The sequence below is a fragment of the Leptosomus discolor genome, chromosome 11 (assembly GCF_034619465.1).
Source record: "Leptosomus discolor isolate bLepDis1 chromosome 11, bLepDis1.hap2, whole genome shotgun sequence".
NCBI classification, from domain to species: Eukaryota; Metazoa; Chordata; class Aves; order Leptosomiformes; family Leptosomidae; genus Leptosomus; species Leptosomus discolor.
This window is the reverse complement of record NC_141401.1, coordinates 980,253-1,002,618: the sequence shown is the minus strand read 5'-3', so window position 1 is coordinate 1,002,618 and position 22,366 is coordinate 980,253. Positions and strand designations below refer to the sequence as shown.

General features: G+C 46.2%; 1 protein-coding gene across 1 annotated transcript in view; it reads left to right on the top strand.

The window, feature by feature from the left end:
* Positions 1 to 388: 388 nt before the first annotated feature.
* The window catches only part of SPG11 (SPG11 vesicle trafficking associated, spatacsin), a 35,423-nt gene continuing 13,445 nt past the window's right edge, over positions 389 to 22,366 (top strand). Inside the window, exons 1-26 of the mRNA XM_009958174.2 lie at positions 389 to 600; positions 1,617 to 1,801; positions 2,590 to 2,817; positions 3,461 to 3,659; positions 4,213 to 4,350; positions 5,085 to 5,548; positions 5,783 to 5,928; positions 6,969 to 7,101; positions 7,450 to 7,605; positions 8,872 to 9,050; positions 9,222 to 9,398; positions 9,860 to 9,931; positions 10,348 to 10,475; positions 11,134 to 11,309; positions 11,790 to 11,997; positions 12,505 to 12,708; positions 13,583 to 13,689; positions 14,497 to 14,642; positions 15,485 to 15,646; positions 16,383 to 16,449; positions 16,899 to 17,064; positions 18,647 to 18,852; positions 19,635 to 19,743; positions 20,240 to 20,399; positions 21,615 to 21,872; positions 22,092 to 22,292. Of these exons, the coding sequence (XP_009956476.2) occupies positions 389 to 600; positions 1,617 to 1,801; positions 2,590 to 2,817; positions 3,461 to 3,659; positions 4,213 to 4,350; positions 5,085 to 5,548; positions 5,783 to 5,928; positions 6,969 to 7,101; positions 7,450 to 7,605; positions 8,872 to 9,050; positions 9,222 to 9,398; positions 9,860 to 9,931; positions 10,348 to 10,475; positions 11,134 to 11,309; positions 11,790 to 11,997; positions 12,505 to 12,708; positions 13,583 to 13,689; positions 14,497 to 14,642; positions 15,485 to 15,646; positions 16,383 to 16,449; positions 16,899 to 17,064; positions 18,647 to 18,852; positions 19,635 to 19,743; positions 20,240 to 20,399; positions 21,615 to 21,872; positions 22,092 to 22,292 (4,587 nt within the window). The remainder of the gene's footprint in view (positions 601 to 1,616; positions 1,802 to 2,589; positions 2,818 to 3,460; positions 3,660 to 4,212; positions 4,351 to 5,084; positions 5,549 to 5,782; positions 5,929 to 6,968; positions 7,102 to 7,449; positions 7,606 to 8,871; positions 9,051 to 9,221; positions 9,399 to 9,859; positions 9,932 to 10,347; positions 10,476 to 11,133; positions 11,310 to 11,789; positions 11,998 to 12,504; positions 12,709 to 13,582; positions 13,690 to 14,496; positions 14,643 to 15,484; positions 15,647 to 16,382; positions 16,450 to 16,898; positions 17,065 to 18,646; positions 18,853 to 19,634; positions 19,744 to 20,239; positions 20,400 to 21,614; positions 21,873 to 22,091; positions 22,293 to 22,366) is intronic.

The window sequence follows — 22,366 nt, the reverse complement described above, 5'->3', positions numbered from 1 at the left end:
GGGGGGGGGGTTCGCTGCAGGTTTTGAGCTTCTTCAGACGGCTCCGCTATGGGCAGGGCCGTGCCCCGCGGTGGTGCGATGAACGTAAAGGCTTCCACCACCCCCCCACCCCGGCAGGCAGCCGCCTACCTCGGTCTCAGCGGCCGCAGAGGAGAGAAGATGGCGGCAGTGCCGCCCGCCGCTCCTCACGGAGACTACAGCTCCCAGCGTGCGTTGCCACTCCCGCCTGCCGGCGCTGCTGTGCGGTGCCTGATGGGAGTTGTAGTCGAGGCACGGCATTGGTCAGCGCTGTCCGCTGACCGGAAGGAAGAGCTGCCCCATCCAAGATGGCGGCGGGCTGGTGTTTGGGAGGCGCGTAGGCCGGGGGTGGCGGCCGTCCCTGAGGAGGATGGCGGGAGCGAAGCGGGAGCTGCGCGTCCTGCTGGCGTCCCCCTCCGCGGAGGCGCAGGGCTCCCTGCGGGACGCAGCCTGGGTCCGGCTGAGCAGGGGCCAGGACGCTCTGGGCAGCCTCCTGGTCCCTGGTGGGATCTACCTGCAGTCCCTGGTGCCGAGCGGAGGCGGCCGGGCCCGGGGCAGCGTCCTCCCGGGAGCATGGGCTGAGTAAGTGGCAGGGGGCGAGCAGGGGATGGGGAGGCCGGGAGGGGTCCCCCGGCGTCGCTCTGTTTTGGTGAGAGGCGCCGGGTGGACCCCAGGGGCTGAGGGCGCTCCCCGCAAGGGAGCAGTGCTGCAGAGGCGAGGGCAGGCCCTGAAGGAAACTTGGAAACCCTGCCTTGAAATGGGATGCTTTCCACTTGAAATCCCGTTGCTGGAGGGGACGTTGGTTTATACCTGCTTGTTTGGCTGTGGGTGTATTCATTACAGTAGGTCAGAAAATAAAAAGAAGAAGAAAATTCATCTCGTTTTGTGGAGTTGCTGGCTTCATAGTGCCCTGACTGCTTCACTTCCTTGTCCGCTGGTCAGGGGCGAGCTCTTGTGCATGACATTTAGCGATCACAAGATATTTTTAATCTGCTTTAGGAGCTTTTCATGCTGAGTCAGAACCACACGTTGCATTTCTGAATGTCTGCAGGGCCAAGCAATGCCGGCACTGTTCGGTGCCCTAGTCCTGTGTTTCGCTCTGTGCCATCCTGACTGTCCATCCGGCTGTTCCCCCTGCCTGCTCCCCTCTCCCTATACGAGCAGGTGCAGAGACAGACACCTGAAGAGTTCCTCGGCCTCAGCAACGGGGAGGCAGAACATGCTGAAATGGGCAACATGCTCTGCTTCACCCTAGCTGGCAGAGCTGGTGTTCCTCCCCCTAGAAGTCCTGAAGTAGAGCTTCACTCGTGTGCCACGTGTCGTGGATGACTAAAGGAAAAAAAACCACACAAGGATAGAAAAACCCGGTGTTCTTGAGGGGAAGAGACACAGGGATTCCTCAAGTGCTGTCGTGCGTTGCAGTCTCTGCTAGGGATGGAATATGTACTAGTGTGGGGAGGGGAGGGGGGGTGGCAGAATCTTTCCTGCAAAAGATTAAACTGACAGTGTCCCTCAGCAGCACGCTTCCAGAGCCGTTCAGGGTGTGAAATGTGGAAAGAGGTGAAGGTCAATAAACGTACTGAATGTTGTATCTTCAGCTTCATGTGGGAGGATGCAGAAGATGGTGATCTGCAAGCAGACAAGACAAAAATACTGGCTCTTAGTCAAAGTCATGAACTGTTTGTCTATGAATTCTCTGTAGAAGATGGAAAATACAACCCGGCTTCCCTGTACAGTTGTAAGGAAGATACACTTAAAAAGCTCCTTGAAGTTAAAAACATTAGTGAGTAAATTTTAATGTCTCTTCCATACTTGAAATTGTTACAGGTCTAATTCTGGTTCACCTGGTGAAACAAATAGAGGCAGGAGGACCCAACGCTAGGGAAGTGTCAAACGCTTTGACTGCGTTCACACTGATTTAAAGCCATCAGCAGTATTGATGGCCTTGAAAAGTGGCAGAGATGGTTCTGTATTCAGAGATGACGTGGTTAGAGGGAATTAAGCTGTTGGAGAGTTCGGTGTTCGATGGTATGAAGTTAAAAATAAACTTTAATAAAGCATATTCGTGCAACCTGCTATATCAAACTTTCCCATTAATTCTGGAACTGACGGGAAGAGAGCAGACAGGGCTCCTCACTGATCCTGCAAGGGCTGATTATGGGTTTAACGCCATGTTCTGTCGTTGGCAAAGGCAGCGTACAGTCGGAATGCACAGCCTTTGCAGGGCCTCTGAGGTTTTATGTGTTCTTCAACTGTCTCCCTCCCTAGAGTATTTTTATTTCCACAGGTTATAACTTTTCAGTGTTGACTGAAATACTGTTTTGTGGTGATTTTTTGTGTTCTTCATAGTATTGTCCACTGAAAAAGCCTGCGCTGTTTTAGGAAACCATTCTAAAATTAGTGCTCCTGACGTAGAAAGTGAGGTTTAAAACAAAACAAGCCCCTCCCCAATCCCAGCTTTTGTTAAGGTGGTAGCAGAGGCAAAGAATTTGAGCTGTAGTTTTCCTGAGATATCTTTACGAATCAAAAGTACAAGGTGGTTGTAATCCTAAAATATCTTTACATTTACAGGTCTGTCTTCAATTGTCTCTTTGAGGATACTGTCTTTTGGCAACAACCGGTGCATACTTCTGCTCAACATGTTTATTGTTGTACATCTCACCTTTCCTGGAAAAGACTCGCCGTTAGAGACCTGTGACTGCTTCGCCCTTGATTTGCCTCCGCCAGTTTTGGAGAGAATAACAGCTACACACTTCTGCAGGGGGCTCCTGTTCCTGGTGGATCGCTCTGGCTGGCTTTGTATCCTTTGCAGCGGAGACCGGCTCTCAGTGTGAATGATCCGGAACAACAAAGTCGTTTTTCCTTCTGTCAGGGTTAAGCAGAAATCTCTCGGAAGGTGTTCAGGTGTCCGTGTTGAAGAGGCTTTTCATGGAGGGGTTGTGTAGCGAAATGCTGGGGGTTGTAGTAAAATATGTGGGAGTCACGTATCAAAGGTGGTTTCTCAACGTGCCCCTGTTAATCTGCCTCGCCCTGGGCTAGCGGTTTTCAGGGGTTTTGGTCCGTGGAGCTGCGTGTGACAGGCTACACCTGCTGTCCCTGGCCCTCCTTGGCTTGGTGAGCTCTGACTCGCACGTAAGAAAGCGCAGGGACGTCAGGTTCCTTTCTCCCCCTAACGATGTAACTGCCCGTATCTGTCTGTCCCGGTTCGCGGCGGAGTGTGAATGAGCTCTGCTGCGACGGCCCGGGTTGGCTGTTCGTGCAGCCCCAGCACGAGTCGCTCCTGGTCCTGGCTCAGCCCAGAAATCTCTTGTGAAACCATTGCAGTGTTCCCTTGTGCAGGGGCTGCCTTGGAGCACCCAGTCACCAAAACTCACCCCTTCTCTGGACCTTCTCGTTTGTCGGTCACTCGTGCACCGGGTGTTTTCTTTGACGCTGTTGAAAGACGTCTGTGACTCCTTTGATGGCGCGACCCTGGCGAAGGTGGACGTGGCGCTCTGGCAGGGGGGCGGGCAGGCCGAGGGCGGGAGCCCGAGCGTCGCGGCGCCGCTCGCCGCGGTGAAGGTGGCGCACGACCTCAGCGTGGCCGTGGTCGTCAGCTCCTCCAACCACGCCATCGCTGTGGATCTGAACACCTACTTCAGGTACGTCCGCAGCGGGAGTCCCGAGTGAAAGCGTGGAGTCCAGCTGACGGTAAAAAGTGCCTCGTCTTGGTCCCCTAACGGTTGAGATGCTGTTCAGCTTTTTGGTTTGGGGTCTGGCTCTGTGGCAGGGCGGGAATTTCGTATTTGTTTAAAGGTGGTGCGTTACTGTTTGCTCCAATTCATGCTCTGTCGTTTAAACCAATAGAAAAACTCGGTGTTTGTTGCAGGAAGATTAGGGTACGTGCTGTCAGTCAGTGCCAGCGGTGGGTGGCAGCACCTTTTAGAGATGCTGTACATATGGGGTTGTTAAACTGTTCTGATACAGCTTGGGTGATCTTGTGTGATGGATTAGGACTGGGTTGTAGTTTAGAGGTGATGTCCCCCTCAAAGGCAATAGCATCAGGCTTGGATGACTGCCCTGGGTACGTTTTTGTGAATGCTGTGAATCTGGAGAAAACTGCCTGGGTGGTAGCTCCTGGAGGCGTTCAGCGTGAAGGAAAAAAAATCTTAAATCATCCGAGGGAAGTGAAATTTAGTATTTATTTCTTTACAGACAGTTCCCTGGGCATTTGCTCTGTAAGAGAGATTGTGAAAGTCTTCCGGTGGAGCCTCCTGAAGGCCTCGATGAGGATGACCTTGCTAGTTCTGAGTACAGCATGGAGCTTCTGCCGCTGCCTTTCCGCACAGACAGGTACACAAGGAGAATCCTTTCTAAAACAGGCCGGGTTTTGCCTCCTGTAGGTCACTGATGACTAAACGGATGATTTTTTTTTTTTTTAATTGGAGTTGTGGCAAGTAAAATTGGCTCGTTCTGCTTTAAATCTTTTGACTGCTGGGATGTGAGGAAGTGGGCCGAGACAGCGTTACATCTGTCATCAAACAGCTTCCAGACAGTAATTGCTGTGTGGGGTGTTACCTTTGGTTTGAACCAGTGTTGGCAGATTTTTGTGTTCCAAGTTCTTTGCAGTTTGTTGCATGTTTAGCCCAGATGAGTGTGGGTGGACTTCAAAATATTTTGTGTTCAGGTAAAACGTTTAACCGTGTGGTGACTATTAGAGATATTAATAAAATCTGTTAATTATAACTTGATGTAGATCTAAGAAATACTCGATTCTGGAATTAATTTCATTCCACTTTTTTTTTTTTTTTTTAAATTGATGGGGGCATTTTCTGTGAGGAAGAGAAAATTCTCTGTAGAAATGCTCAGCTTCGTGGATGTTGGCAGCTGATGCAGCTGTGACCAACTTGGGTGCAAACAGTATTTAAATAGAAATAAACAGGACGTGTTAAGGTTAAAACACAAGATACTGGATCTATATAAGCTTAAAATGCGTATTATTTAACTGAGGAGACTTACAGTTTATTTGTCTGCATCGTTCTTGGAGTAATACCTGGTATTATAGGTAACTTCTTGCTTCACCCCAGGTCCTGGAAGGCACACTTAGCCTCGCTGTGTGATACAGTACGGAGAAGACGACCAGGTTCTGCAGCGCTGGGGAATGACTTGAATTTACCTTGGTATCAGTTTTTTACCCATCTTGAAGATCATGATCCTGAAATCTATGAAACTTCTGAGGGGATGGTGGCTTTTGTTCCGCGGACTGCTGCGTGGGCCCCTTCCAACCCCTTCCAGAGCGACGGGACGAACCTCAGCGACGCGAGGCAGCGATGGAGGCCCATCCCCGCAGAAGCACCACAAGAAGTGGTGCGGCTGGAGTGTAAACTGGTGACTGGAGTGAAAGCCCTGTTTGCAGTAGAAACGACTGGCAAAGGCCTGACTCTTGCTCTCTGGGATTTTGAGTCGCAAGATGTGACCTACTACGACTTCGGCAAGACCAGTGTTTACGTGGACGGCAGGGACGAGGTGCCGTTGTGTCTGCTGCTGACAGGTGAGGCTTTTGGCTGAGCCTTCTGCTGGAGCCCTCTGATAAAAGCTTTTTCTCTTTTTTTTTTGCTCTTTCCTGTCTGCCTGGCTGCTGTTGGCTCGTTTCTGATGCGTTCCTGCAGAGGTGACGTCCAAATGCAGCCCCTGCAGCTTTGCAGCATTGTTGTGGGAGAGAGAAACGTTGCTGTGTATCAGCTGGCTTATGTATTTCTAATGATGGTTTGATTCTTTTCTTTAGAGCGCGGTCTCTCCTTAGTTCTGTTCGGTTTGACTCAGGAAGAGTTTTTGAATAGACTGATGATCTATGGCAGCGCGGGAGTCGTAGATTCTGTTTGTCACCTCAACGGATGGGAACGGTGTTCGATCCCAATACACGCGCTAGAGGTAAAGGAATAACAAAAATACTTGTTTGAAGTAATGATGCAGTTTAGCAATGTTAGCGGTGGGTTTAGACACAATTAGAAGTATGCCTCAGTAACCTAGGGGCAAAAAGTAGTGGTTTGGTTATTAAATAAACAATAAAAAACCAGAGTAACCCAAATGAGTAACTCAAAAGAAGAAATACAGCAACAAAGTTAATGCCCATGAACAAAAAACCCCACAAACTAAGCAGTGCTCAAACATCCCTCCTAATTGGACCCAAAAGCATTCTTGCCAATCTCTGCAGCAGTTTTTATGCTCCTGAAAAGTGACAAATATTAAAATAAATCCTCAGAACTAGATTTTTGGTTTTATCATACCACTTCTAAAGCCAAGAGGAGAACTGAAAGCTGCCAAATGTTGCTTCGTATCCCTTAAGTAGGTGATAAAACGTTTTTAATGTACCAGACCACAGAACAAATCTCCTTGTGTCCCTGCAGTTTTCCAGTGCTCTGGTTCTACTTTTAGAGGAGAGATCCTTGTTTAATAAAAAATATTGTCCCAGAAGCCTGGGACTGGGTAGCGCCTGTCCGCACGCTGCCAGTGGGGGTTTTCAGCTGTGTTTGGAGGGGGGAGCCCAGCTGAGGCCGTTCGGGGGCTTCCTTGGACTGAAGGGTGTGGTGGAGAGTGAATTGATAGCGGGGAGAGTCACAGCAATTTCCAGTTGCTGCAAGCTTATTCAAGTCCTGGTGCCCCCAGTACTTATTTGATATCCCCAAACAAACTCTGTAATAAATTGCTGAGTTAACATTTTGTCTCTGAAGAGACGGGGCAGGGTTTCTGCAGAGCCTGGTACAGGAGCGTGGCGGGTACTGAACAGATCACCTGGTGCTTTCAGGCTACAGGTGTTGCACATGTAGTTTAATTTCTCCTTTTTTTCTGCTTAACTTCTTTTTTCTGCATGTGTACTTTGTCACCGAGTATGAGCTACAAATCCTGGCGGTCAGCGCACGGTACGTGTCTTTGGAATGCCCCCATAATTGTTCTGCTGCACGTTTGTCCAGGCAGGTTTGGAAAATCGTCAGCTAGACACAGTGGACTTGTTTTTAAAAAGCAAAGAAAGTCTTTTCAATCTGTCTGCACCCCGCGCTGGACCTGAACAGTCTGCTGATAGCGCGTCCCGGTCTTACCTGAGAAGTAAGTAAATACTTCAGCTACGTGGAGGTTTGCCCTTCGTTGCCCTTCTGCTTATGGCTGGGTTTGTAAAAGCAGACTGGCTTGCCTGTGCTCGGGTGTGCTGGGGGATGCTGTGCTGCAGCTTCTCTGCTTCTGGGAAATGAGAGCGAAATGGCCCATAACGGGTGGGGTTTGCTGTTGTGTTCTGATGTCAGCATTTTGGTGTGAGGGCAAAGCATGTCACATGCACTGTTTGACACATTTTAGAAGATTTTTGTAGCAAACCTCTATGAATTTTACATTTTAAATGTATGTCATCAGTCCTGGGGTAGAATGCAGGTGTTTTAACTTTTTATGTAAATATTGCAGATTTGGAAGAGCTGAGACCAGCTTTAAACTTGCTTTGCTCAGCAATCAGAGAAAATGACCTGGAGCCTCACAGTAAACACTTCTCTGAGCAGCTGCTAAACCTCACGTTGACTTTCCTTAGCAAACAACTTGAAGAAATTTTTGTGCACACGGAAGGTAATTGTTGCTAATTTTGAATCATATGTAGTAGTGTAATGTGTCATGGTTTAGGTAAATAAGAACAACTGATTTTTTTTTAATTGAAAGCCTAAATTTGCCTAGAACTAACAGAAAAAAAACCCTGTGAAAGAGTTAAGTGAATGAAATATGTTGTTTAAGGGGCAACATGAGAAATTAATCTGAACACAGTGTCTGTGCTAGCCCAAACAACTGTGGTCAGGCCCTCAGATCAGGCAGGGTACTGTCGGCAGGATCATTTGGGGATGCGTGAGAACGGCAGAGTGGGACTTACAGGCTCTTGCTGGGTCCTGGGTGGTGGTGCCGTTAGATGGCCGGAGTTCAGCCGTCAGCTGCTCGTTCTTTTCTCAGTGCCGCCACATGAAATGCTCTGGCACAAATATTTAAGTGGCTGTGGAATGGAATAGACTGGTTTAAGAAACTGATACAGCTGAAAAAATAGCCTACCAGGGTCTTTTTTGTCTGGAGCACTTCCCAGTCCGATTTACGGTGTGGTAACACAGTCACACATCCCAGTACAACCCGAGGGGTGGCACAGAAGCAAGAAGCAGTGTCCGATGTGGGTTGCAGACTGGGTGTGGGAGTGCGTGGCTGCTCAGACTGGCACGGTTGCTCAAGTGTTGCTCTTTGCACTGCAGCCTAGAAGGCACAAGAATAGCGTAGCAGCTGGTGTACTAGTGAGGCGTTGAAACGTCAGGATTCCAGAGGACAATTTGGTCTTGCTAGAGATACTATGGCGAGTAGGGTGACATGTCCCAACGTAGTGTGGTGTCCTCAGCTGCTGCTCAGTGACGGTTTTTAGTCTGTGGACCACCAGGCTACACGTGTTACAGCAGAACTGATCTCTTCTCATAGTAAGAGGTGCAGACCACTAGCTGTTAATCCTTGTTCTCTACATGATTTTTAGTAGACGTTGTTTCTTACTATATGAATGTTGTGTTTCAAAGCCCCTGCATTTTAAATGGGAGCTAACTACTAATTGGTTGGATTAATTAAAAAATTTCAGTTCTTTTACTTGTCCCTGAAGGGGAAAACACAGGAGTGAGGACAGGGGCCCCTCTCTGGAGATGTGGCTGGTGACTGTCTCCTGACAGTGTGCTGATGGGGGTGGGCAGTGTCTGTGCCTGGGCACTTGGGGCTGCGACGCAGAGCTGATGTGCTCCTTCCCCGTGATCGTCAGTCGGGAGAGCGCCTCAGCGTGCCTGAGCGTTTCTGTGTAACTGGTGTCCTGGATGCTTTTCACAGAACCTGATGAATTCCTGCAGAAGGGTGCAGATATTTTAACTGATTACATTATTAAACTCAGAAAGTTTCTGAGAAAATACCCTCGACCCCAAATACACACAGTACCCACAGGGAGTGATCTTGAGGAAGAGCTGCCTGCGTTAGAAGAAAGCCACCGGTGGGAAAAACTGACAGCAGAGGTAAAAATGAGTAATCCATTTTTTACTATTCTTATTAAGTGTATTTAAGGAAATTATTAATATGGAAATGTCTTTAAAATATTGAGGAAAAAAAAATCAATGTGGGGATGATGAAGGCAGTAACACTGAAGGTTAATGAGATCAGTTTGTTCCATTTTTTCCCCCTTCTAGGAAGTCATCGCTGAGGCCATCTTGAGCAACAAAATGCCAGAGGCCCAGACCTTCTTCCGGATGCATCAGCATCCTGCTCACAGTCTTCAGGAATTTATTCAGACAGGTTTGAACCTGGTCTATGACCACCTTCTGAAGGAGAATACCAAAGAGGCCTCGGAACTTTTAAGAAACATGGTGAGAGGCGTTCAGTCAGCGTGCTGATCGTTCGTAGCGCTTCCTGCCGACTAACGAAATGAGTGCTGCGATGGGGAGCGTGTAGGTGTCTTAGGGGGGGATTGATTCTACCACATGCGTGTTTTGCAGTGGAACATAACTTGTTTTGAAGAACTGCTTTGCTCACTAATGCCTGCAGAATGCTGGGGGAGCCTGTTAATGAGCGTGCAAGGCCTGATGTCGTGATCAGCAAAGCAAAGGTGATTCTGGCAAGCCAAGAGTTAAAGGGCACACACACATTGTCTATCCAGACGTGCGGGAGTCACACAGACCCCTGGGTGATGACGGCAGCTGGTGACGTGACTGTCACAAGCGCGTTTGTAAGAGGCTGGGTGCTTTGGGACGCAGGCGGGTGCTTATTCTGTCAGTGAGCGGATGCGTTTGCGCGGTTTGCGTACAGTGAGTCTCTTGTGTTTTGTTAGGGCTTTGATGTGAAGGAGGAGCTGCGTAAGATATGTTTCTACACCGTTGATAGGCGTGTGCGAGACCTGTTGGTAAGTGTAGAGAAAGCTTTTCCGTGCCCAGCTGTGTTCTCAGGTCTGAAGTCGGGCGTGAGTGGATGCTGAGTGAAAGCCTGGTCTTGAACACACCCCCAGAGCGCGAACAAACAGGGTTTGTCCCTGCATCCTTGCCGGGTAGTTGCTGAAACGCGTCATTGACGTGCCTGTGTTCTTCTGTATTTGCAGTTAAAGTAGAAGTCGGTTAAAATGTCGTTTCTTTGTCCTGGCTGTGATGTTCTCATCTGCTTGCACCCAGTATGCAGTCCTGGCCCTCTTGTCATTTAAGTGTATTGACCTCAAGGCTTCCAGCACTTCTTCCTACAGTCAGTTAACTCTTTACACTTGCAGGATCATTTACAACTTTATTATAAAAACTGTGATTTGAGGTAATACTTTAATTTGAATTAAAGGTGAAAGTTTTACAAGAAGAAAATTATTTTTCTGAAAAAGAGAAGAAAATGATAGACTTTGTGCATCAGGTTGAAATCTTTTACTCGGAATCCTTCCAAGAAAATAAAGAGATTCAGTCTCTTTCCAGGTAATGTGGGTTATCAATTTTAATTATTAATTAATAACGTAAATAGGATTTAAAATATGCTGGCTTCTACATTCCGTATGATTTACTGCACTAACAGTCTCCTGTAACTTCAGTGATTTCACGCTGGTGTTCGTTTGCAGAAATAAGGGTCCCTGTGGGAACTGATTACTTTTCTCATTAACGTAACGATTGCTGTCGTGCTCTTTCCAGACTAAGTCGTGATGTACTATCGTCAGTGTAACAGAGGTCTTGTGTTCGTGTCATCATCACCATAAATGAAGTATTTTTAATAACAAATGATATTATTAGAATTATTAATCAAATGAAATGTGGTCAGGTGGCATGTTTGCTCTATTTTTGATATATGATATCCATGATACAGCAAACTAAAGTAACGTAGAAAAATCATTTTACAGTTAAATAATTGTAAAACTGTTGTGATACTTATCATTTGCTCTGTCAGTTTTGGAAAAATGAGGTGGTTCTCTGCTCACTGCTCTCATATGCACTCTCAGACTTTTAGCTGAAGTCAGTCTCTCTGTCACTTCCAGAACTCTCTTAAAATTGGATTAGCAAAATTTGTTGACCCTTTCACCATCTTCTATTTGTTAGATTGTGGACTGGTTTTTAAAACACCTAACGCAATACTTCGTTTTAGTTTCAAGAACTGGAGAAGGGAACAAGACTTCTCCAGACATACGGCCGTTCTGGACTCGTTGAATTGTGACGGACATCAGCTTCACAACAGGAGAGTCAGGGTGATGTTTGACTGGGCCCAGTGGTGGGATGAGTCTGTTCGGGAAATGATTCTTCTCCCCAGAAGGCCACGCCAAGGCAAGTATTCTGGTACCAAGGACTTGAAAGAAATTGTGGATCAAAAATCTGTCTTTGTCGTAGTAGATTGCAGCTGTGTAGGAGTGGCACTGATGGAAGTAACGTTGTGTGCTGCCACAGGAGGTCGCTTATTTTTTGTCAGTGAAAATGGGTGTTGGGGGTGTTTTCATCCTGTTGCCTTCTGGCTGGGATCTGTGCTTTTCCTGTGGAGAAAACTGAGGAACTCGCTGGAAGGGACTTGTCTAATGCAAGGCCGCTTGTTGTAAATGTCCTGCTCTGCCGCGGTCTGTAGAGGTCACTCCACTGTGTCTGACATTTGGATTCCCAGCATAAAGCTGTGACAAGCTGTAGCAGCACACTTAACCTCAGCATCGTGTTTGCTGTTCATTCAGAACGTGTCTGTGTACAGCGAGGTGTCAGTGTTTCCCTGGGCCGTGTGTGTTTGTGCTGGTTTCAACAGCTTGCCTTTTCGAAACGCAGAACTCAAGACCTGTAATCCTGAGGTTCTTTGGATGCACTTGACGGCCCAGCACGATTGGCTCAGTATCTGTGCCTGGATTGAGGAGTCTGAGCCCAGCCAGGCTCCGTGTGGACAAGCCAACTGGCCCCCTCTCAGCCCAGCCGTCGTGGACCGGCACACGTCCTGCAGCAGCTATCTGAGAAACGACATCCTCAACAAGCTGGCCAGGTACGTGCCCTCACGCAGCGCACTGACCGCCTTCTTACGGGAGGCCAGAGTCGGGCAGTTATAAAAGCACGCGTGAGTAAGAGCTCTGACATACTCATTTTTAGGTTGGATTTAGTGCCCTTTTTTGAAACAGCACAACTGCATTAACAAATGTAATTTCAGTCTGTACCGGCACTTTCCGTTGCCTGAGAACAGAGGAACGTGAGAGCAGTGGAGATCCTCTGTCAGCCCTTCGCAGTGATTATGTTCCTGGTGCCCATTTTAATGCAAGGGGGAAGATTCTAGACCCATGGCAGTTCCCTCCTCCCGCCTCGTTCCCTGCAGCGAACTGCAGTAACCGCCATCCCGTTCCATCACACGCGGTTTCGCCTGTTGTTTGCCGCAGCAGCGACGTCATCCCCTGGCAGGGAAGCTCCGCCGTGTAACTCGGAGCTGAGAACACCCTGCAGACCTTGCTGAGGAGGTGACTGCCTAATCGGTGCGTGTGCTTTTTCTCTTTTCTGCTAGGAATGGAGTTTTTGTCTGTTCTGAGTTGGAAGATTTTGAACTGCTGCTGCAAAGACTGTCTTACCTTGGGGGCGTACTGCAGCATCCTCACCCTGTTCCCAAATACAGTGCTGCGACTGGTTTGGACTTCCACGCTCGTTTTGTCCTTCACTGTTTAGAGCATAATTTGCAGTACTTGTTATACACTTACTTAGACTATTACAGGTATGAAGGCTTTTCGTCCCACAAATCTTGTGCTGATTTAAATAATAAAATGCAGTTTTAATAGTCGGCAGTAAGAGTTTTTCTTGACCCTTCCCGCTTGGGTCACAGCAGTGTCATTTAATGACAAACTGCCGGGCAGTGTGTTAGGGTTCATGCTGTGTTTTGAGGCTTTATTCAGGCTGTCTTGTCAATATTAATTTGTGTGCCAGTCATTAAAGGAAACAACTATAGTTGGAGTTAGCACAGTGTTATAAGCAATGCGATCTCACTTGAGCCAAGTATGAGTTTATTCTTGATAAGTTCACAAATACAGAAATTGCTGGTTTCCATCTAAATTAGGATTAGTTGGGGTTGGAAGGAGAAAGCAGTGTTAGCTGTTGGAACTGTATGAATACTTTCCACTTAATGAATACTTTGCCATTAAAATTTCTGAGCTGTAACTCCAGTCTAACAGTGTAATTATTAAGAAGGTAAACATGGACCAGAAAAAAGCCAAGAAATCTGTTTGTTTGTTTGTGTGGTCAATTTTAGTTTCATAAAATACTTGGACTATGCAGAGTGGTATTTGTGAGTCAGGTCCCTTCTTTGGAAAGTGTTGGGGTTGTCAGGTCTGGAAGCTATTACTTTGATTTACAGAGGCAAGCAAGCACAGAAACAATCTCCAAGAGGCAACTGTCAGAGATGCTGTATCAGCTAAAGCTGAACATCTTGTAGAGAAGGGTGATGTGATTTGACTCATTTTCGTGAGAACAGATGAAATAAGCCCTGTGACACCAAGTCAGATGCTCTTAGTTTTTAATGCAGTGTGGTATTAGGGCAGAGGATGGTTACAAATGCTGTGTTTTCACTGTGCTGCTACTCATCTCATTTCCAGTTTGACTCCTTCAAATTGCCCCGTTTTGGATGACAAGGAGCTGCACGAAGCGCATCCCTGGTTTGAATTCCTCGTGCAGTGTCGAGGGGTTGCCAGTAATCCACGAGGTAGGAGCCTGGCCTCGCTCGCTCGGTGGTCTGATGTTTGTGCTGCGAGGATTTGGCACAGCTGGGCGTGGTTCTCTGCTCTGCTGCAAACCTTCGGGTGACCATGGCAGATCATTTACATGTGCGTCAGTCCCTCATCTCTAAAATGTGCATTATGATTCCTGCTTAGGCTGTACGTAAGGACTTGGAGGTGTAGATATGCGAGTTATTTTCTGTGTGAACATCATTACCTCCAGTTCGGTTATATTCCCAACAGGCTGAACAGAAGGAGAATTCATCAGAAAATGCATATGCTGTTAAAACTAAAGCTTCCTCTAGTTCTTGCGGTGCATTTTGACTTCTCTGGCCCTTGGATTGTGTGTGTTTGCTTTTTTGTTACTGCCACTGAAAATGAGGAGAATTTGTGCCCGTAACTCATTTCACTTTTTTAAAAAAATCATTTCATCTTTTGTAGAGTCACACGTTAACCAATGATAGAAATAAGCCCAAGTCAGGCCTTTTCAGAAAGCGTGATCAGCACAGGGTGAGGTGTTGAGCCAATGCAGTGCTAAACTGTGGGACTCAGTACAAATCAACCTGTGCAGGTAAAACTGTGGTTTGAAACTGGCGAAAGCTTGGTAGAGTTTAGAACAGCTTATCTGTATCTATACAGATATTGAGAGATATCTATAATTGAGAGAAATCACTATGAACAACAAAAAATAGAAAATTAGGCATTTTTTGTAGTCATAGAACAGTTGTAATGCATGATTTAATGACTTAATATGGCTTTTGCATGAAATTAAATCTCACTTCTTTTCTTTTAAGATCCAAAGATGATTTTTCAGGCTAGTCTGGCAAATGCTCAGATCTTGATTCCTAGTAACCAAGCCAGTGTGAGCAGCATGCTGCTGGAAGGACGTACGCTCTTAGCACTTGCTACTACCATGTACGCGCCTGGAGGCATCGATCAGGTACTGCGTGCGACAAAGTATTGATCAGCTTTCGGAGGAGTTCTCACATGGGGTGGAAAACCTTAATAAAAATAAATATAGCAGTGCCATCGTACCATTTCTTCTCATAAAAAATCCATTTTTGGTGTTCTGCGTTCCAGTGTTGGCTGACCAAATGCAGCGAGCAGGGCAGCTCGAGGTTGCACGAGGTTGGGGGGTTACAGGTAGCGGGGCACGGTGGCTGTGGGCTGGGGTGTTGAACTCCTTCGTGACAGTGACAGCTGAGAGTGTGTGTGGGCACTTGTGTCCTCAGATAGTTTCGGTTTGGAGAAATATGTTCAATAAACTTTTAGAGCAGCGTGCCTGTGCTGTTAGACAGCTGTCCCCTTCCTGGTGTTTGTGGGGTTTGAGTGAAGCAGTGGGTGCCTGGACGGCTCTTCGGCTCGGATCCCTACAGGTGTTACTCAGCTCCTGTATTTTTCTTATTAAAGGCTGAAAATCTGGACACTTACCAAAAACTTTGGCTTACTGGTTACGTTTGTTAACCAGCTGCACTGTGCTGTAGAGCTGAAAAAGCAAGTTATAAACAATTAAACTTTTAAAAGAAAAATGCTCGGTGAACTACATGTTGGAACAGAATTTATTCATGCAGACAGCACAGTAACCTGAACCATCAGGTATTGTTGAAGACGTGTCCTAGTATAACTGAAAAAGATTTTACAGGGGAAAAAAATACTTTGTGTTGTCACTGTATGTCAAGTTCCCATGAGGGAGGGAGGTTGGTGCATTCAGAGGTTGTTTTATTGTTATCTTAATGCAGTTTCTTCTTCCTAATGAAATAATTTTGCTTCCTTGCAATGCAGGTTCTTCAGAGTGAAGATACGGAAAAACCTCTAAAGAAAGTTGACCCACAGCTCTTAAAAATGGCATTGACCCCTTACCCCAAGCTCAAAGCTGCTCTCTTTCCCTCGTGTACGTCTCATGGAATTTTGCCGCCCGACATCTCTCTTTACCATCTTGTTCAGGTACACCAGCTGCTGCTTGGCAGGGCAAAAGTGCACTAAGAGATGCTTGTTCTCAGCTAAAGCCTGGAGGGTGGGGACCATATCTTGTTTCCTTGGAATCCTTTATTTGGAGCTAAAGTTTATAGCTTCGTTCTGAACAGGTTTTTAAAACGGTATCTAAATACCCTGAGTCTGGCTTCCACCCGCTCCCCCAGACAGGCAGAGACATCTGCAGTTTCAGCAGTCCTGGGGTGCCAGAGCAGTGATACTCTTGGAGCGGTCAGTGGTTGTTTACCATTACAAAAATTAAAATGTTTTTGATTGTCTGAGGGAAGTTGAGATGTAGAACTAAAGGGTAGCGTCTCATGGACCGTCATGACACGTTTCTGGGCAAATGCCTTTGCTTCAGATGTGTGGTGTGAGAGCAGCTGAAAGTTGGAAGAAATGCTACGAGTTGTTCGTTGTTGGGGAAGTGTTAACTTTGCTGATCACCACAGACTTCACAACACTTCAGCGTGTTCTTTCCCCGTTTCCTCAGACTAAAGCCTAAGCCTTTCCTTGCGCTTGTTTGCGTTCTGATCCCACGGAGCAGATAAATGTGGCCTTGGAGAGGGAACCGCACAAGATGCATCACTGCCTGACAGCAGCCCAGGCCGTTCCTGGCAGTCTGCTGCTGTAGCTCCCTAAAACATTCTATAGTCTGGCCTGATGTGAAAATCTCAAGCTGTCTCAATCTATTTTGTTTTTAATCTTTCAGTCATTAGAGCCCTTTGATCCCACTAAATTGTTTGGCTGGCAGTCCACAAATACTCTTGCTGTCTCAGGTATGTTACTTTTCAAGTTTTATCTGCTTTTTAGTCTGAGCACCTGGGATTTCCACCTTCCAATGGAATGACGTGGCAGATAGACTTACTGAAAAGGCCTTTTCTTTTACAAAAAAAAAAAAAAAAAAGTGTAATTTACTAAAATTTCGTTTTGCAATTAAATCCCAGCTGGGTTACCTTTTTCCATTTAGGTCTTCACAGAGATAATTTTTTCTAATGTATTATGAGATAGAAAAACAGTCTTTTAAAAGCAAGTTGAGGGCCTAAGAAGTGATCTAGAGTTCTGATTTTACAATGAGAATTTGAATTTCAGTGGGGTTCGGGTATGCTGAGATTTGAGTTAGAACAAGGGGAGACGTGTTTGATTGTCATCTCATGTTTGGTAGCTGAAAGCCATTTTCTGTGCTCAACTGTTTATCAGCTCATAATAATGATGAAATTCCTTCTAGATGCGTCAAGTGACTTTCCTCATTTTTCATCCCCCGAACTGGTGAACAAATACGCTGTAATGGAACGACTGGATTTTTTGTACTATTTGCACCATGGACGTCCATCGTTCGCTTTTGGTACATTCTTGGTCCAGCAGTTAGTCAAGAGCAAATCCCCCAAACAGCTGTAAGTCATCTCGAAAACGACGGTTGGATCGTTCTTTTGAAGTGTCCTGGTCTGGCTGGGACAGAAGCCCAGCCCCGCCGGGCCGGGCAGGCCCTGAGCAGTTTCGGTTCACCAGGGCAGCTGCCCTGAGCGAGCTCCAGGGGTGGCCCGTGCCGTAATGTCGTGGTCATTATAACGGGGAGGGTTTGCTGAGGAGAGGGAGCTCCTGTGGGGTTCCTGCTGAGCCTCCTCCTGCTCCTCCTCTGGCCTCTCCTGAGGACTGCTCGCCGGTCGGCTGCGACAGCGGGATGTTCATTTGGCTGAGCACAGCTCGGGGTATCTCTGCTGGTGGTGGTGGTGGTTCGCTGAATCTGTTTCTCTTCCACCCACGGGTCTGCCCTTCTCTTTCCTGATTCTCCTCCCTGGCTGGGGAGGGATTGTGGGGTGATGGAGCGGCCGTTCCAGTTTAGCCCCTGGAACAGGCCGACCGCAGACCTGAGGTTGTAATCCAGCCCGTGCGGTAACTTTAGTGCCCCCCAACAGCAAACCAGTGGTGTGCCTGGCGTCGGGTGTGCCTGGCATCGTTGGAGTTGTAGTCGCCCCAGCAGTCTGCTCAGTCGAGCAGTGAGTAGGGCAGACATGAAATAAAACCTAACAGAAGGTGAGCTCTGTCTTGAGTTACCTAAATAAAATCTGCACGATGAAAGCAAGGAGTGGGGAATGTTCCAGTCATATCAAACACGGGTAGGCTTTTCTTCTAGGGACCTGACCCTCTAGATCACTTCAGAAAGAAGATGCCCCTTTTCTTTGACATTTCCTAAGGGTGACACTTCTTTAGTTAAATTAATAAGACAAATAACGTACTGGAGCTTGGAGGAATTAAATTTTCTGGCTGAAGCTTCAGAATCAAGTGTTCAAAAGGGCAGAGTCAAGTTATGCATCTTGCTTGAATATGTCAAATTTACCATTAAGTGTATTCAGAATTAGTAGGAGTTACCTCAGAACAAATCGGTTTGTTTCTGGAAGGTCAGTTTGTGTGTTAGTCACTGTTTCTTTTCATCATTCTGTACAAGTCAGTTTCTCATGTGTAAACAGCGAAGATTTGAGCAAAAAGGAGCACGTACGTTAATGTAGACTGAAGTACTTCGTAGCTCAGAAGACAGTCAAGCCTGCATGATTTTTGTCGTTATGAATCTGGAACAATTTCAGATAACCACGGGAGCAGCCAGTGCCCGAGCCTTGCGGGTACCTTTCTGTCTTGACCGAACCCGCAGATGAGTTTCAGGTCCTCGATGCTGCAGGGCTGGGGTTGGAAACTGCCCTGGGGCTTCCCGCGCCAGAGCTGCAGACGGGCGGTTTTTGTTCAGTCTGGAATCAAATGCCTTGGCTTTACTTTGTGTTAAAGCTTATTGAGTTGCAAACTCTGTGCTTGTCACGTGTGGGGCTTTATTCTCGTACCTACAGTTTTTTATAAATACGAAACTTTCCCGCCAAGAAAGGCTGGAGTTTGGGCAGCCTTGTAGGTACTGGTTTTCATGGGGAATATTTGTGTTCGAAAATTGGTTAGCAATCACCTGTGTAACTGGTGTTCTTTTTGTTTCAGGGTTCAGCAAGCAGGAAAGGAAGCCTGTGGTTTAGCTCTTTCTCTCTTCAGCGTGCCGTCAGTAGGAGCAGCCTGTGTGTGTTTTCTGGAGTTGCTCGGTCTGGACAGCCTCACGCTCAGGGTCGATATTAAAGTTGCAAACATGATTTTCAGTTACAGAACTAGAAATGAAGAGTCTCAGCACAATCAGATAAGGGAATCTTTGGGTAAGGATGTCTTTTGTTTGTTTTAACATAGGGTGCTATGTATTTATTGGGGAGAGAAGCCGAGATGGATTGAAGGATGGTGCCTAACTTGTCAGGAATGCAGTCAAAGCATCCTGTCCTTTGAAGAGCTAAGAATTTTGCTCTTTTATTCCTGCATCTTACTAATTTTGAACCTGGCATGCCAAAGAAGGCAGGAAAACTGTAATATGACAGGATTGCAGGAGCATCTAATAGACACTGTCAAACACCTGCCTAGGGCTCAGGGTAATATTTAGAAAGATTCAGCGTAACGTTATAATAATGTAACTAGAGGATTAAACCAAGGGACATTACCAAATCTGTGTTTGCTTTTGTGCTTGAACTGCCTTACAGCTGCAGTGAAATCAGATGTTCAAAGCTGTAAGGAAATTAATTTTATACTAGGAATAACATTTTGAAATTCAACTTTCTAAAGTAGGTCCAGAGGTCTCTTCTTGTCCCAACTAGGAAACTGTTGGCATTTAGTTCTACTTTCCTGATCGTTCTAAAAACGTCTATGTTATCTAAAACTGGGGGGAGAGCTTACTTAAAATTAAAAAAAAAAAAAGGGTTTATGTGATTTGAATGTTGAAATTCTATTTCAAAAATCACGTAGCCGGTTTGATGCCAGACTTGGCACAGTTACTGAAACATTTACATTAAAGGGATTTGTTCTGCCCCTTGATTCTGGTACTTTTGCAAATATTATCCTTACTCTAATCCCAAGTAGCATCTCAGAACCAGTAATACCTTCTTTTAAACAGTTGAAAAGTTAACAAAATTGGCTGATGGTGAAAAAGCAGCAGCAGAAGAAGTTCTTGTCTCCTTAGAAGAAGCCTTTTGGGATGCAGTTGAACATCAAGGAATAAAGAAGTGAGTGAGACGTGATTTAAAGGGTTGCGCTGGCAAATGGAGATGAGCGCTGAACTTTTACCGTTTGTGTATTTGGATATTAGAGAGATCCGTGTGTGGTTTATTGCAGTAAACTGAACCACGATATTCGAATTTAGGATACAGCAGCCTTGGGGTTTCCAACAGCAGAGGGAACGGACGTGTGTTGGCAGCAGTAAGGCAGTGCAGCAGCACGCTGGACTCGCTGTCCCACAGAGCTCTTGCAGCACCATCAGGAGTGGAGATTGTTGACTCCTTTCCAAAGCCTGCCTTGCCGAGGTGTGACAGAGGACCCGCCCCGGCGGGTGGGAATGTCCCCAGGGTGCAGCGTGGGATGTGACAGTGGAGTGAAGGCAGTGAAGCGCTGGTGCTGCTGTTTGCAGGCAGTGGATCTCGGCCACGTGATGAGCTCACACGTTGTTAGCCTCTGGGGTAAATAGCAGTTAATTACAGCTGATGCTCTTCCAATTCCATGCAGGACGTGCAGTGACTCCAGAAGGCAGTGGTCTTTGGTAATGCAGTTCTGTAAGCTCCATCAGATCGGACGGAGTACCTCTTACCTGAAGGAATGCGCCAAATCCAACGACTGGCTGCAGTTCGTCATCCAGAGCCAGCTGTACAGCTACCAGCCGGATGAGGTGAGCCGCCTGCATGTGATTGGAAATGAAGACAGAGTTTGTCAAGAATGTTCTTTGTCTGTGGTGAGCAGCAAAAAAAAAAAAAGAAAAGGAGAAAAATAGATTCTTTTAACAAGACAATATCACATTGTGGAGGCAACATAAACTTGAAGCTTCCTCAGTTTCCAGGGAGGCGGAAGTTGTCTCAGAATGCTTGATGTCCTCCGACTGCGATAGCCCTTCTCCTATTGCTGGATTTCCCAACTTTTTTACTTTTCTCTGCCTCTTGGTATGTGACAAGCTACCACAGGACAAAGGAAGTTGACTCCAGCGGGAGCTGACTGTTCAGCAGATCTAATAATATGCTTTTAAGAGCATGAAAGCTAACTATTAAAGGAGAAGATTAGGAAAAAAATTCCCTGTTTGAAAAGTCTTATGTGATGTTAGTGGTCAGTAGTGGAGAAAACAATTTTCAGAGAGGGGTGATTTGAGTGTCTCTTTGAAGTGAATTTGACACAAAAGTATTTGCCAAGAAGGAGCTTAATTTTCCTTTGAAATGTAGTTCAAATTAAAACATACTCATACTGTTTGTAAGTTTAATTTGGTTTTTAAGATCATTTAGTTACTGTTTTTTTAATGGAGGGTTACCATACGTTCAGTGTAAGTTTTAATAAAGCCACTCACCTTTCCTTTCAAAACTTCCATCAATTTTTGTGTAAAGATACTTAAGCTTTTGGGAATTGAAATCTTCCGTTTTTTGGTTTGAACATAATTTAAAAGTTAAGAAAATATTACCAAGATGTAAAAATTAAAAGCAATTTGGGAAAAGTAATGCGAGGAAGATAACTGGAGAATTCCAGGTTAAATGGTACTTAGGAAGTGCAGGATTTTATCTTGGACCTCTTTGTTGTTGTCTTGGAAAGCAAAATATGTAGTTACACAACAGTGACTAACTAGAGACCGTTGGTGATGCGCTGTTGGCAGTGTGAGGGAGATGCCGAAGATGAGCGTCTCTGAGAGGCGTTTCAGCTTCGAGTAAAAGGGTGAGCTTCAGTGTTCAATTAGTATATTTCACACCTACAGAACACTTCTTCTGGTCTCAAAAAAAAGTTCTAAAAATTCAAATTTTGGAATTTTTGGTTTGTCGTTTCTGTGTATTTAATGCTTCGGTCTTCCTTCCCCCTCGTTCTCCTCGAATCTCGCTCTGTATAGACGCTTTTGGTTCTGTTTTCCTAGGTCGTTTCTATCCTTCAAGATTTCACTCCCGTTTTACAAGACCACTTGATGTTGGCGTTGGAGAAGTTACCCTTTCCGTGTGCTGATGCAGGGAGGCCTGGAGGCAGCGCTGCCCGCGTGCTCGAGAGCAAAGACGCAGATAGTCTCTTTCAGATCCTTTTCCGGTGTCAGGGGAACGCCAACCCTTCACGTTACCTTTTGGCCGAAGGGCTGAGAGAGCACGCTCCCGTTCTGAGTGTTTTAGCCGCGTGTTTCCAGGTGAGTGTGGATGAAGTCATTTATCTTTAGAGGAATAAGTAATAACAAAGTGATGGTTGTGCATGATTACGTTGAGTGGTCGATATGTAGTTCGTACTCGTCGAGGTTTTTTCTCAGTTTTTGTAGTAATTGTGAAAAGCAGAGCACATTTCGCTAAGCGATACACAATGAGGTGATGTTTGTCTCTGTTATAAACCCATCGCTTTTGTCCTCTGGCAGGATGCAAACATTATTCATTGTCTCTGTGTTTGGATAATCACTACTGGGGATGATACTGCCAGAGCTGAGGCCACAGCCCATATTGAAAGCTCAGCAGAAGATCACGTTTGGGATCTTCATGACCTGTCAGTTATCTGGAGAGTCTTTTTGAGAAAGCAAAAAAGCAAAACACTTCTAAATGGCTTCCAGCTCTTTTTAAAGGTAAAGTAATGTCTTTTTTTGGTATACTCAAGTGTATCTCAGATCATCTTGGAGAGGAGGTGGCCTATAGATTC